General features: G+C 59.4%; 1 protein-coding gene across 1 annotated transcript in view; it reads left to right on the top strand.

Annotated features, from left to right (window-relative positions):
• The window catches only part of LOC120393548 (mucin-5AC-like), a 353,632-nt gene that overhangs the window by 236,659 nt on the left and 101,956 nt on the right, over nucleotides 1-15,017 (top strand). Inside the window, exons 21-26 of the mRNA XM_039518169.1 lie at nucleotides 3,919-4,032; nucleotides 4,602-4,664; nucleotides 5,627-5,692; nucleotides 13,093-13,206; nucleotides 13,788-13,850; nucleotides 14,853-14,918. Coding sequence (XP_039374103.1) covers nucleotides 3,919-4,032; nucleotides 4,602-4,664; nucleotides 5,627-5,692; nucleotides 13,093-13,206; nucleotides 13,788-13,850; nucleotides 14,853-14,918 — 486 coding nt within the window. The remainder of the gene's footprint in view (nucleotides 1-3,918; nucleotides 4,033-4,601; nucleotides 4,665-5,626; nucleotides 5,693-13,092; nucleotides 13,207-13,787; nucleotides 13,851-14,852; nucleotides 14,919-15,017) is intronic.

The raw sequence follows: 15,017 nt of genomic DNA, 5'->3' as shown, positions 1-15,017 counted from the left end.
CCCCCCCGAATCAGTGGGGCTGGAGCACAGAACTCCTCCGGGGAGCAGAGCCAGCTCCTCTGCCTGGGGGTCACACAAAGTTGCCCCCCAAAAGCAGCCACATTTTTATTCCTCTGCACGCCCCTGATCAGGGGTCTCTGCACCAATGGGATGCTCAGAGCCAGGCTCTGCCCTGAGTCCTGGGCCCAGCTAAGGGGACGCCCGGCTGGGGAGCAGGGACAGAATCACTGGTGGGTTCCCCAGCAAGGGGACAGCAGCAGCTGCTGGAGGCTCCAGGCCAAGGGAGGGGGGATCCCTGCCCCCAGGGGAGCTGCAGAGCTGGGGCCTTTCCCAGGGGGATGCTGTCCCGGCCTTCCCTGCTCTGGGGGTGCACAGAGGAGTCGGGCCCAGGGGCTGCCCAGCCGGCCCCGCCCCCAGCCTGTGATGGCCTTCCAGGGCCGGCTGTGTGATGCCCACCTGGGCTGGGGGCTGTCGGGTTACAGAGCAGTGGGAGCTGCACACGTTGGCTGCTCAGAAGCAGCCTGGAAACACCAGCTGTGGGGAGACCCCCAAGGATTCCCGGGCAGAGGAAGTGGGGGGAGCTCGATCCTGGGGTGGGAATTTTTTGTGGTGGGGAGAGAAAGAAACCAGCGGGGGACAGCAGCCAGCAGCTCCTCCCCCATCCCAGCGATGCTGGTGGAAACGGCTGGTGGAGTTTCAAGGGAGGATGCCCAGTGCCGGGGAGAGACACCAGCATCCAGCGAGGTACCAACCGGCACCAGAAACGCAGGGACCCAGCGAGCGGGAGCGAGTGGAAAGGGACCCGGTGGCTGAGCTGTGTCATCGAAGGCGCCAGGCACAGAGCTGGCAAGGAGAGAGTCCCGTTGAGAAGGGGCAGAGATGGCAGGAACAGGGGGAGGCAGAGAGAGGAAAGACAGAGGCATGAGGGGGAAAGTTACAGGAAGAACCGGGTAGTGAAACAGGAAGAAAAAAGATTCTCTACGTTACCTGAGCAATTGTTAGAAAACCTTCAGCTGCAGCAACAGGAAGAGAGAATTTGTCCGAGAGCAAAGGGACTCTAGAAAAAGCAGTGGAGGGACAGTCGATCAGTTGAGAAGCCGACCCATCGCCTGGAGAAATTGCTGCAGGTATCTGAGCTGGAGCTTAGAGTAGCAAACAGAGACCGCACAACAAACCAGCCTAGGAACAGAGAAGCCGCGATGGGACCGTAGCGCGTTGGGTTCTGGCCTAGTGCCTTGGACGGTCCAACTCCAGCTCCTGGGGCTCCATGAATGAAAATTGTTGCCCATGAAGTGGGTTTAATTCAGCCAATGGCATTTACTGGTCAGGCAGCTCAGCAATAGTTCCCAGTGTGACCCTACCCAGCAGGTCCTGCTACACCAGCGAACTCTGATCCACTTGTGATCATTCCCCACCGAACTGATTTCTCCCTCCCCAGCCGATGGAGAGAAAACACAATTGGCCTCTAGGTCCCTTCGGCCTCTCCTTGCCCTGCCCCAGCCACCCCTCCCTGGGCTCCTGGCAGATGGATCCAAACCATTGAACTGCTGAGGGGTGGGGGACGGCGCCAGATCTAGGTTTTTCGCCGCCCCAAGCTTAAAAATGTTTGGCTGCCCCCCATCCCAGCCCTGGGCTCCTCCCCCTGTCCACACCCCCTGCCACCCCAGCGCTGGGCTTCCCCTTTTCCCCCCTACCAGTTCTCTCCCCCACCCCACTGCCACCCCAGCCCTGGGCTCCCCCCTTCCTTCCCACCAGTGCCCCCACACACACCTCCTGCCACCACAGCCCTGGGCTCTCCCCCCAGGCACCTGCACCCTCCTTCCGCCGCAGCCCTGGGTCACTGGTAACTCACTCCCAGGGCGGGTCATTCAGCAGGCACAAAACACAGACAGGATAAGTTCCCATATGGTTACAGAGCTGCACTAAAGTGGAACAATTTTCAGCTTTTGTGATTGGAGGAGATCTGGATGCATATTATAAGACTGTGCTGCATAAATAAGGAAAAGTTGAGGTGCCTTTATTATTCTTTTGTTCCACACTTTCTTTCTATAGGGAATTTGCCAATGCAAAACACTGTCTTCCTTTTAAACAAACAAACAAAGAAATGGCAATGGCTGTTGAAAATAGCAATTCCAGTCCTAATAACCACTGGGAAGCATTTTTTGCTCAATTTTATCCTACTTTTTCTACAGCAAGTTACAGTGGATCAGTAGATTTGATTTGGGAGAAATAAAGTAACAGCTTCCCAAACTGAGCTTGAGCACTCGTGAATTTTGAGGTGTTCAAATCTGGAAGGCAGGTGCTGGGTGTTGGGGAGGGGGGGAGCACGGCAGCACATCTGCAGCAGCGTGTCAGGAGCTGCATGGAGCCAGACACACTGGTCTGAGTGGCACGGTAAAAGGGCTGGGGGATTGGAGAAGGGTTAGAGGGTTCCGGGGGGGCAGTCAAGGGACAGGGAGCAGGGGGTTGGATGGGGTGGAGGTTTGGGGGCAGTCAGGGGACTGGCAGCGGTTGGATAAGCTTGGGAGTCCCAGGGGTGTGTCAGGGGACAGGTAGGGAGTGGGGTCCAGGGGAAGTTGGGGCAGGGGTCCCAGGAGGGGGTTATCAGGGGACAGGGAGACAGGGGGTTGGATGGGCTGGGGTTTCTGTGGGGGGCAGTGGAAGGGAGTAGATGGAGGCAGGGTGGGGCTACCCTCCCCGTGGAGTGTCCTGTATTTTGAATGTTAAAATATGGTCTCCCTACGATTCACAGCACTCACAGCACGCTGCTGCACGAGGTCCCTCTCCTTCCTTTCCAATTGGTAGTGGCCAAGGGAATGCTGGGAAATGTAGTTCTTTCCCTTCTCCAGGGCTGGCTCTATAGGCAGGGAGCTAAGCAAGGAACTACAGCTCCCAGAGCCCCCTGTTGGTTCTCAGCTCCCATGCTGGATCCCTCCTGCAGCTGCAAATGGGCTGCCCAAGCAGGTGCTTGCTTTGCTGGTGCCTAGAGCCGCCCCTGAGGAGATAGGAACAGCCGCACCCAGATCTCCTCTGCAGTGACTCCAGGTGTGAATGGCACCTGGCTGGGGCAGGGACCGTCTCTGGGTCCTGTGTCCATACAGCTCCGAGCACACAGGGCAGCTGGCCCAGAACAGGGGCTCCTGGTAATTAATACGAGTCAGCAATGATTTTGGTGCCGGTTTCCGTAGAGCCACTTGTCACGGAGTGTGGGGGAGTCAGGGCCCTGCACCCCCCGCTTCCTGTGATCACCAGGACTCTCAGCCAGCCAGTAAAGCTGAAGGTTTATTTAGGTGACAGGAACACAGTCCCAGACAGGTCTTGCAGGTACGGACGACAGGCTCCTCCCCAGTTTGGTCCATCTTGGGGTCCCAGGAGCACCACAGCTCCCTTGGGGGGTCAGAGCCCTGTCTGACCTTCCCTCCATTACACCAGCCACCACCTGAAAACCCTCTCCCTCTCCTGAGTCTCTTCCCCAAGCCTTTGTTCAGCTTCCCGGGCAGAGGTGTCACCTGGCCTCTAACCCCTTCCTGAGTTCTCACTTACAGGCTCAGGTATCCCCCCCCCCCCCAAGGCCAGTCTCCCTCCCGCAATGCAGACCGTCCTTCCAGGCCAACACCCCCCACTCAGCACTCACAGGCCACAGTAAGAACAGTCCCAGTTCGTCCCACCAGCCAGGGGCTGTATCTACACTCAGGGTCTCGCTGGGCCGATCCTCCCCGTTCTGAGATCCCGGGGGCGCTGAGCCGGCCCGAATCCCTGGGTCCCGTCCTCTCCCCAGGGACGCCGGCTCAGCCCGGGGAAGAGCCGCCATTGCCGACTAGGAGAAGGGGTCCATGTATAACTCACCACAGACACCAGGGCTCCAGCTTTCTCACCCCTGTGCCCTACCCCTGACAGACGCTGGTTCTATTCCCACAGGGGGAACCGACCCGACTCAGTCAGAAACAGCATTGACTTCCCCCTCCTCAGGCAGCGCAGGGCCAGCTACCGAGTCTAAGGGCAGTGAATCGCCATCAACCACCCCAAAAACAGGTATGTGCTGCCCAAGGAGCCGCCCCCATGGGGGAGCCACGAAGGGCTGCCTGGGTGGGACCGGGGGCAGATCCCCACAGCGAATGCCCCATCTGAACACCCCCAGACTCATTTCATATGGGGGGGTCACTGGACAGATGCCAGATTGGCTTGGTGGGGACAGGGCCTGGGAGAGCTTCCCCCCAATGCACAGCCCCACCCTGTGGGCCCCACAGACTGGGGAGACGCAGGGAGCTACAGCTGCCGATATCGCACCAAGTGGGACCCGCCCGTCTGGTCGAAGCCCAGTGACCCCATGGAGCTGGTGGTAGCAGGTGAGGGGCCTGGCTCCACGTCCCCGTTCCCAGCCCCACCCAGAGCCAGACCCTCAGATGGTCTTGGCCCCAGTGGGATGCTCAGGGCAAGTTCTACCCTGAACCCTGGGCCCAGCAGAGGGGACGCCCAGATGGGGAGCATGGACGGAGTTACTGGGGGGTTCCCTGGCCAGGGGGGAGCAGCAGCCCCTGGATTTTCAGGGCTGATGGCTGGGTGCTCCCCCATCCCAGCTGACGCTCGTTCTCATCCCACAGAAGGAACCACCTCAGCTGGGCCCAAGCAGCTGAATCCCACCACGACGGAGCCAGATGGAAAAGGTGAGCGGGAGAAATGGAACAATTCACCCCCCAGGGAACAGGGTTCCCGGCTCAGATGCCCACGGGGCCATTCGGGCCGTTTGGCGGGAGATGGTCCCTGCAGAGAGAATTGATGGGTTTAGTTCTGCTAGATAGAGGGCGATGGACAGATCCATGGGGATGTAGGGCGGTGGACAGATGGGAGCACGTCTGGTGAGGGATAGAAAGACGAACTAAGACCTTGTCTACGTGAAAACTGGACCCAAAATGATGAACCCCGTGTGGTTCCAAGCTAGGGTGACCAGACTGCAAGTGTGAAAAATCAGGACAGGGGAGTGGTGGGTAATAGAAGCCCATATAAAAAAAAGCCCCAAATATCGGGACTGTCCCTATAAAATCGGGACATCTGTTCACCCTATTCCCAACCCCCACTGGTGATCTCAGAGCGAGTCTGGGCTGTCAGTATTAGAGCCCCTTGTTTGATACAGCCCCGGCTCTTAGACAAGCTCCCCTGTAGCTCTACAGACCCAGGGACGTTCCTCCTCCCAAATAGGAACAGCCGCACCCAGACCTGCTCCGCAGTGACTCCAGGTGTGAATGGCACCTGGCTGGGGCAGGGACCGTCTCAGTGTCGTGTGTCCGTACAGCTCCAAGCACACAGGGGAGCTGGCCCAGGACAGGGGCTCCTAGTAATTAATACTAGTCAGTGATGATTTTGGTTCCGGTTTCCGTGGGGCCAGGCAGGGGCTGTATCTGCGCTCAGGGTCTCGCTGGGCTGCTCCTCCCCATTCTGGGATTCCGGGGGTGCTGAGCCGACCCGAATGCCTGGGTCCCGTCCTCTCCCCAGGGACTCCGGCTCAGCCCGGGGAAGAGCCACCATTGCTGGTTGTGGGGAGGAAAGTTCCCTGTATAACGAACCATAGATGCCCGGGCTCCAGCTTTCTCAGCCCCGCTCTTGACACACATCGGTTCTATTCCCGCAGGGGAAAACGACCTTACTCAGCCGGGAACGACACCGGTTTCCACCCGCCCAGGCACCACAAGGCCAGGTACTGGGGCTGGCGGGGGGGAATCACCATCAAACCAGCCCTGGAAACAGCCCCACTCTGGGGACCCCACCAATCGGGATGTTGTTCTGCCCACAGGCACCACAAAGCCACCCGTGTGGGGCACGGCTTGGTGTGTATCCCCGTGGGAGAACAGCGCCGGGAATAACGACCCCGTGTATCCCATTTGTCAGCCTGAGTTTACAGCCAGCCTAGGGAAATGGCTCAGAAGCAGGGCTCCCCCTTCGCTGGGGTGCTGCCCAGTGGGGCATTAACCCTGGAACCTCTCAGTCCAGATAGAGGTGGTGTGAACACTTGAACCCACCGATCCAGAGTGACATGCTGTTGACTCTGGCACCTAATCATTACCGTTGCGATGACAGCACGGTTACGTCTTCCGCAACTGATCATTTCAGCAGGGCATGGCTCTCCCAATGACCTTAAAGCACACTCCCCAGCAGGAAGGCCCCTTCCCACTGCCATCCTCCCACCCATATGATTCCTACGCAGAAGGGAGCTGAAGCTGCTGAGAAATTCCCAGGACAGGGGCAGGACCCAAGTCTGGGGGTGCTGTAGGATCTGGGCCCAGCTGGTTTCACAGGGTACACGGGGCCTGAGGTACATCCCCCCACACACCCTGCCCCCACCCAAGTACAACCCTCTCCCATTGGGAGTGAACCGCCGACCACTATTACCCATAATCCCCTCTGCTCCTGCCCCTCCCACTAGCCCCATAGACTGTTCTGCTGTGGGTCCCTGGGCCCTCAAGGGGGAGGGGCTGGGGCAGCAAGTACTGAACCAGCCGCTCACGGCCTGGTGCTGCTTCCCAGGGCGATCAGAACTGAAGCTGAGCATCCCCATCATCGCTGCAGGGGCAGGGGCATGTGCAAGGGGGGAAGCAGGCACAGGACCCCCCCGAATCAGTGGGGCCGGAGCACAGAACTCCTCCGGGGAGCAGAGCCAGCTCCTCTGCCTGGGGGTCACACAAAGTGCCCCCCCAAAAGTGGCCACATTTTTATTCTCTGTGCCAATGGGATGCTCAGAGCCAGGCTCTGCCCTGAGCCCTGGGCCCAGCTAAGGGGACGCCCGGCTGGGGGGCAGGGACAGAATCACTGGTGGGTTCCCCAGCAAGGGGACAGCAGCAGCTGCTGGAGGCTCCAGGCCAAGGGAGGGGGGATCCCTGCCCCCAGGGGAGCTGCAGAGCAGGGGCCTGTCCCAGGGGGATCCTGTCCCGGCCTTCCCTGCTCTGGGGGTGCGGAGAGGAGTCGGGCCCAGGGGCTGCCCAGCCGGCCCTGCCCCCAGCCTGTGACTGCCTTCCAGGGCCCACTGTGTGATGCCCACCTGGGCTGGGGGCTGTCGGGTTACAGAGCAGTGGGAGCTGCACACGTTGGCTGCTCAGAAGCAGCCTGGAAACACCAGCTGTGGGGAGACTCCCAAGGATTCCTGGGCAGCAGAAGTGGGGTGAGTTCGAGCCTGGGGCGGGATTTTTTGCCCCCCGTCCCAGCCCTGGGCTCCTCCCCCTACCCACCGCCCCTGCCACCCCAGCACTGGGCTTCCCCTTTTCCCCCCTCCAGTTCGCTCACCCACCCCACTGCCGCCCCAGCCCTGGGCTCCCCCCTTCCTTCCCACCAGTGCCCCCACACACACCTTCTGCCACCCCAGCCCTGGGCTCTCCCCCCCTCCACCTGCACCCTCCTTCCGCCGCAGCCCTGGGTCACTGGTAACTCACTCCCAGGGTAGGTCGTTCAGCAGGCACAAAACACAGACAGGATTGGTTCCCATACTGAGCTTGAGCACTCGTGAATTTGAGCACAGTGAATGCCCCATCTGAACACCCCCCAGATTCATTTCATATGGGGGGGTCACTGCCCAGCCGGCCCCACCCCCAGCCTGTGACTGCCTTCCAGGGCTGCCTGTCTTATGCTCACCTGAGCTAGGGGCTGTCGGGTTACAGAGCAGTGGGAGCTGCACACGTTGGCTGTGGGGAGACCCCAGGGATTCCCGGGCAGGGGAAGTGGGGGGAGCTCGAGCCTGGGGCGGGATTTTTTGTGGTGGGGAGAGAAAGAAACCAGCGTGGGACAGCAGCCAGCAGCTCCTCCCCCGCCCCAGCGCTGCTGGTGGAAACGGCTGATAGAGTTTGGAGGGAGGCTGCCCAGCGCCGGGGAGAGACACCAGCAGCCAGCGAGGTACCAACCGGCACCAGAAACGCAGGGACCCAGCGAGCGGGAGCCAGTAGAAAGGGACCCGGTGGCTGAGCTGTGTCATTGAATGCACCAGGCACAGAGCTGGCAGGGGGACAGTCCCGTTGAGAAGGGGCAGAGATGGCAGGAACAGGGGGAGGCAGAGAGAGGAAAGACAGAGGCAGGAGGGTGTGGTGGAGTAGGGACTGTCTATGTGGGGGATGGGAGAGCAGGGAGGATGGGAGAGCAGGGAGGATTTTAGGTGAGATGCAGGTATGCAGACTGTAACATGAGCTAGGCTTGGGGGAGGGGATGTGACACCTCGGCCCAGGAGCTGGACAAAAGAAAAGGAGCTGAGTGGAGAGGGTGGGGTCAGTCTTCGGTTTTGGGACCGGGGTGGTGGGTTTGCAGGGGAACCTGTGCTGGAATCCAGACACCCTGAACCCCCAGAGAGGCCAGAGTGAGGGGTCCTGGCTCTGAACACGAGCTCTGCTGTATCCGGTGTTCCTGTTGTCCAATAAACCTTCTGTTTTACTGGCTGGCTGAGAGTCACTGTGGGTCCCAGGAAGAGGGGTGCAGGGCCGGACTCCCCCACACTCCGTGACAACTGGTGGTAGCGGTGGGATCGACTGCACTCTGTGGATGGCACTTCCTGCAGTAAGTGACTGGGGAGCAGTAAAACGAAGGGGTGATTAACCCCTGGGAGAGTGTGACCAGAGAGAAGGACTTTGCAGTAACAGGGTCCACCGGGGGATCACAGCGAGCGATCCCAGGGTCGGAGGAGGCTGAAGCTCGACCCTGGCGGAAAGGTGGTGACCTGAAGGACTGGCACACTAGGGGTCCCCCTGGAACCTGTGGGGAGCGGCGAGCACCCCGGCCTGCGAGCTGCCAGCAGGAAGATGTATGCCACGCAGCGCAAGTGTGACCTGGTGGAGCTGTGCCAGCGGAGAGGGCTGCACAGTGGGAAGCTCACCAAGGCCCAGCTGATTGCCCAGCTGGAGGACGCAGATCGTGTGAAGGAACCGATCCCTGTCTCTGAGGGAAGCAGCCGGGCAGATGCAGCGCAGGCACCAGTGTCTGTACCCACTAGGAGTGGTCAGCCGGCCGCTGAGGGCTCCCCGAGACCTCCCACCCCTAGGCCTAGGGGGAGGGAGAGGAGGAGCCCAGCTACCGAGGGCACCGTGACCCCCCTGGCCAGCAGGGGATCGGCCCGGCAAAGCTCACCCCCCAGCCGGGGATCGTCCTGGCGACGCTCAGCATCCGTGGAGCGCAGACGGCTGGACTTGGAGAGAGAGATAAAACTGAGAGAGCTGGAGGAGCGTAAGGAACAGAGGGAACAGGAGGAGAGACAAAGCCAGCGTGAGCTGGAGGAGAAGGAGAACCAGCGTAAACACGAGGAGAGGGAGAAGGAGAAGCAGCGTGAACATGAGGAGATGGAGAAGGAGAAGCAACGCGAACACGAGGAGAGGGAGAAGGAGAAGCAGCGTGAACATGAGGAGAGGGAGAAGGAGAAGCAACGCGAACACGAGGAGAGGGAGAAGGAGAAGCAGCGTGAACATGAGGAGAGGGAGAAGGAGAAGCAGCGTGAATACGAGGAGAGGGAGAAGGAGAAGCAACGTAAACATGAGCTGGACCTGGCCCAGCTGAACAACAGTAAGGCCCCGGCTGCGGTGAGTGAGGGGGGACCCAAGCCTACAAAGAGCTTTGATAAGAGCTTCCTGGCCCGGCATAAGGAGGGGGAGGAAATAGATACCTTCCTGAGGGCCTTTGAGAACGCCTGCGAGCTGCACCAGGTTGACCCTGCAGACAGGATCCCGTTTCTCACCCCCTTACTGGACTCCACCGTGTGGTGGAGTAGGGACTGTCTATGTAGGGGATGGGAGAGCAGGGAGGATTTTAGGTGAGACGCAGGTATGCAGACTGTAACATGAGATAGGCCTGGGGGAGGGGAGGTGACACCTCAGCCCAGGAGCTGGACAAAAGAAAAGGAGCTGAGTGGAGAGGGTGGGGTCAGTCTTCAGTTTTGGGACCGGGGTGGTGGGTTTGCAGGGGAACCTGTGCTGGAATCCAGACACCCTGAACCCCAGAGAGGCCAGAGTGAGGGGTCCTGGCTCTGAACATGAGCTCTGCTGTATCCGGTGTTCCTGTTGTCCAATAAACCTTCTGTTTTACTGGCTGGCTGAGAGTCACTGTGGGTCCCAGGAAGAGGGGTGCAGGGCCGGACTCCCCCACACTCCGTGACAGAGGGGGAAAGTTACAGGAAGAACCGGGCAGTGAAACAGGAAGAAAAAAGATTTTCTAAGATACCTGAGCCATTGTTAGAAAACCTTCAGCTGCAGCAACAGGAAGAGAGAATTTGTCCGAGAGCAAAGGGACTCTAGAAAAAGCAGTTGAGGGACAGTAGCTCAGTTGAGAAGCCGACCCATCGCCTGGAGAAATTGCTGCAGGTATCTGAGCTGGAGCTTAGAGTAGCAAACAGAGACCGCACAACAAACCAGCCTAGGAACAGAGAAGCCACGACGGGACTGTAGCGTGTTGGGTTCTGGCCTAGTGCTCTAGACCGTCCAACTCCAGCTCCTGGGGCTCCATGAGTGTAAATTGTTGCCCATGAAGTGGGTTTAATTCAGCGAATGGCAGTTACTGATCAGGCAGCTCAGCAATAGTTCCCAGTGTGACCCTACCCAGGAGGTCCTGCTACACCAGCGAACTCTGATCCACTTGTGATCATTCCCCACTGAACTGATTTCTCCCTCCCCAGCCGATGGAGAGAAAACACAATTGACCTCTAGGTCCCCTCGGCCTCTCCTTGCCCTGCCCCAGCCACCCCTCCCTGGGCTCCTGGCAGATGGATCCGCGCCATTGCCCTGCTGAGGGGTGGGAGACGGGGCCAGCTCTAGGTTTTTAGCCACCCCAAGCAAAAAATTTGTTGGCTGCCCCCCATCCCAGCCATGGGCTCCTCTCCCTACCCACACCCCCTGCCACCCCAGCGCTGGGATTCCCCTTTTCCCCCCTACCAGTGCCCTCCCCCCACCCCACTGCCGCCCCATCCCTGGGCTCCCCCCTTCCTTCCCACCAGTGCCCCCACACACACCTCCTGCCACCCCAGCCCCTCCATCTGCACCCTCCTTCCGCCACAGCCCTGGGTCACTGGTAACTCACTCCCAGGGCGGGTCATTCAGCAGGCACAAAACACAGACAGGATTAGTTCCCATATGGTTACAGAGCTGCACTAAAGTGGAACAATTTTCAGCTTGTGTGATTGGAGGAGATCTGGATGCATATTATAAGACTGTGCTCCATAAATAAGGAAAAGTTGAGGTGCCTTTATTATTCTTTTGTTCCACACTTTCTTTCTATAGGGAATTTGCCAATGCAATATCACTGTCTTCCTTTTAAACAAAAAAATAAAGAAATGGCAATGGCTGTTGAAAATAGCAATTCCAGTCCTAATAACCACTGGGAAGCATTTTTTGCTCAATTTTATCCTACTTTTTCTACAGCAAGTTACAGTGGATCAGTATATTTGATTTGGGAAAAATGAAGTAACAGCTTCCCAAACTGAGCTTGAGCACTCGTGAATTTTGAGGTGTTCAAATCTGGAAGGCAGGTGCTGGGTGTTGGGGAGGGGGGGAGCACGGCAGCACATCTGCAGCAGCGTGTCTGGAGCTGCATGGAGCCAGACACACTGGTCTGAGTGGCACGGTAAAAGGGCTGGGGGATTGGAGAAGGGTTAGAGGGTTCCGGGGGGGGGCAGTCAAGGGACAGGGAGCAGGGGGTTGGATGGGGTGGAGGTTTGGGGGGGCAGTCAGGGGACAGGCAGCAGTTGGATAAGCATGGGAGTCCCAGGGGTTTGTCAGGGGACAGGTAGGGAGTGGGGTCCAGGGGGGAAGTTGGGGGCAGGGGTCCCAGGAGGGGGTGATCAGGGGACAGGGAGACAGGGGGTTAGATGGGCTGGGGTTTCTGTGGGGGGGCAGTCGAAGGGAGTAGATGGAGGCAGGGTGGGGCTACCCTCCCCGTGAGGTGTCCTGTTTTTTGAATGTTAAAATATGGTCTCCCTACCAATCACAGCACTCACAGCACGCTGCTGCATGAGGTCCCTCTCCTTCCTTTCCAGTTGATGGCAGCCAAGGGAATGCTGGGAAATGTAGTTCTTTCCCTGCTCCAGGGCTGGCTCTATAGGCAGGGAGCTAAGCAAGGAACTACAGCTCCCAGAGCCCCCTGTTGGTTCTCAGCTCCCATGCTGGATCCCTGCCGCCCCTGCAAATGGGCTGCCCCAAGCAGGAGCTTGCTTTGCTGGTGCCTAGAGCCGCCCCTGATGAGATAGGAACAGCCGCGCCCAGATCTGCTCTGCAGTGACTCCAGGTGTGAATGGCACCTGGCTGGGGCAGGGACCGTCTCTCTGTCCTGTGTCCGTACAGCTCCGAAAACACAGGGCAGCTGGCCCAGAACAGGGGCTCCTGGTTCTTAATACGAGTCAGCAATGATTTTGGTGCCGGTTTCCGTAGAGCCAGTTTTCACGGAGTGTGGGGGAGTCAGGGCCCTGCACCCCCGGCTTCCTGTGGTCACCAGGACTCTCAGCCAGCCAGTAAAGCAGAAGGTTTATTTAGGTGACAGGAACACAGTCCCAGACAGGTCTTGCAGGTACGGACGACAGGCTCCTCCCCAGTTAGGTCAATCTTGGGGTCCCAGGAGCACCACAGCCCCCTTGGGGGGTCAGAGCCCCGTCTGACCTTCCCTCCATTACACCAGCCACCACCTGAAAACCCTCTCCCTCTCCTGAGTCTCTTCCCCAAGCCTTTGTTCAGCTTCCCGGGCAGAGGTGTCACCTGGCCTCTAACCCCTTCCTGGGTTCTCACTTACAGGCTCAGGTATCCTCCCCCAAGGCCAGTCTCCCATCCCGCAATGCAGACCCAGGCCAACACCCGCCACTCAGCACTCGCAGGCAACAGTAAGAACCGTCCCAGTTCGTCCCACCAGCCAGGGGCTGTATCTAAACTCAGGGTCTCGCTGGGCCGATCCTCCCCGTTCTGGGATCCGGGGGCGCTGAGCCGGACCGAATCCCTGGGTCCCATCCTCTCCCAAGGGACGCCGGCTCATCCCGGGGAAGAGCCGCCATTGCCGACTAGGAGAAGGGGTCCGTGTATAACTCACCACAGACACCAGGGCTCCAGCTTTCTCACCCCTGTGCCCTACCCCTGACAGACGCTGGTTCTATTCCCACAGGGGGAACCGACCTGACTCAGTCAGAAACAGCACCGACTTCCCCCTGCTCAGGCAGCGCAGGGCCAGATACCGAGTCTAAGGGCAGTGAATCACCATCAACCACCCCAAAAACAGGTATGTGCTGCCCAAGGAGCCGCCCCCAGGGGGAGCCACGAAGGGCTGCCTGGGTGGGACCGGGGGCAGATCCCCACAGCGAATGCCCCATCTGAACACCCCCGGACTCATTTCATATGGGGGGGTCACTGGACAGATGCCAGATTGGCTTGGTGGGGACAGGGCCTGGGAGAGCTTCCCCCCAATGCACAGCCCCATCCTGTGGGCCCCAAAGACTGGGGAGACGCAGGGAGCTACAGCTGCCGATATCGCACCAGGTGGGACCCGCCCATCTGGTCGAAGCCCAGTGACCCCATGGAGCTGGTGGAAGCAGGTGAGGGGCCTGGCTCCACGTCCCCGTTCCCAGCCCCACCCAGAGCCAAACCCTCAGATGGTGTTGGCCCCAATGGGATTCTCAGAGCCAAGCTCTACCCTGAACCCTGGGCCCAGCAGAGGGGACGCCCAGATGGGGAGCATGGACGGAGTCACTGGGGGGTTCCCTGGCCAGGGGGGAGCAGCAGCCCCTGGATTTTCAGGGCTGTGTCTGGGTGCTCGGTTTCCTCCCTCCCCCATCCCAGCTGACGCTCGTTCTCATCCCACAGAAGGAACCACCTCAGCTGGGCCCAAGCAGCTGAATCCCACCACGACGGAGCCAGATGGAAAAGGTGAGCGGGATAAATGGAACAATTCACCCCCCAGGGAACAGGGTTCCCGGCTCAGACGCCCACGGGGCCATTCGGGCCGTTTGGCGGGAGATGGTCCCTGCAGAGTGAATTGATGGGTTTGGTTCTGCTAGATAGAGGGCGATGGACAGATCCATGGGGACGGACGGTCACGTATCGGTGGGAATGTGGGTCCATGGGAACGTAGGGCGGTGGACAGATGGAAACACGTCTGGTGAGGGATAGAAAGACGGACTAAGACCTTGTCTACGTGAAAACTGGACCCAAAATGATGAACCCCGTGTGGTTCCAGGCTAGGGTGCCCAGACTGCAAGTGTGAAAAATCAGGACAGGGGAGTGGTGGGTAATAGAAGCCCATATAAAAAAAAGTCCCAAATATCGGGACTGTCCCTATAAAATCGGGACATCTGCTCACCCTATTCCCAACCCCCACCGGTGATCTCAGAGCGAGTCTGGGCTGTCGGTATTAGCGCCCCTGGTTTGATACAGCCCCGGCTCTTGGACAAGCTCCCCTGTAGCTCTACAGACCCAGGGACGTTCCTCCTCCCAAATAGGTACAGCCGCACCCAGACCTGCTCCACAGTGACTCCAGGTGTGAATGACACCTGGCTGGGGCAGGGACCATCTCTGTGTCGTGTGTCCGTACAGCTCCGAGCACACAGGGGAGCTGGCCCAGGACAGGGGCTCCTAGTAAGTAATACTAGTCAGTGATGATTTTGGTTCCGGTTTCCGTGGGGCCAGGCAGGGGCTGTATCTGCGCTCAGGGTCTCGCTGGGCTGATCCTCCCCATTCTGGGATCCCGGGGGTGCTAAGCCGACCCGAATGCCTGGGTCCCATCCTCTCCCCAGGGACGCCGGCTCAGCCCGGGGAAGAGCCACCATTGCTGGTTGTGGGGAGGAAAGTTCCCTGTATAACGAACCATAGATACCCGGGCTCCAGCTTTCTCAGCCCCGCTCTTGATACACGGCGGTTCTATTCCCGCAGGGGGAAACGACCTGACTCAGCCGGGAACGACACCGGCTTCCACCCGCCCAGGCACCACAAGGCCAGGTAGCGGGGCTGGCGGGGGGGAATCACCATCAAACTAGCCCTGGAAACAGCCCCACTCTGGGGACCCCACAAATCGGGATGTTGTTCTGCCCACAGGCA

Source organism: Mauremys reevesii, unplaced genomic scaffold, assembly GCF_016161935.1.
Source record: "Mauremys reevesii isolate NIE-2019 unplaced genomic scaffold, ASM1616193v1 Contig23, whole genome shotgun sequence".
NCBI classification, from domain to species: Eukaryota; Metazoa; Chordata; order Testudines; family Geoemydidae; genus Mauremys; species Mauremys reevesii.
Note: the sequence above shows the minus strand (reverse complement) of the source record. Positions and strands in the feature narration are given on the sequence as shown.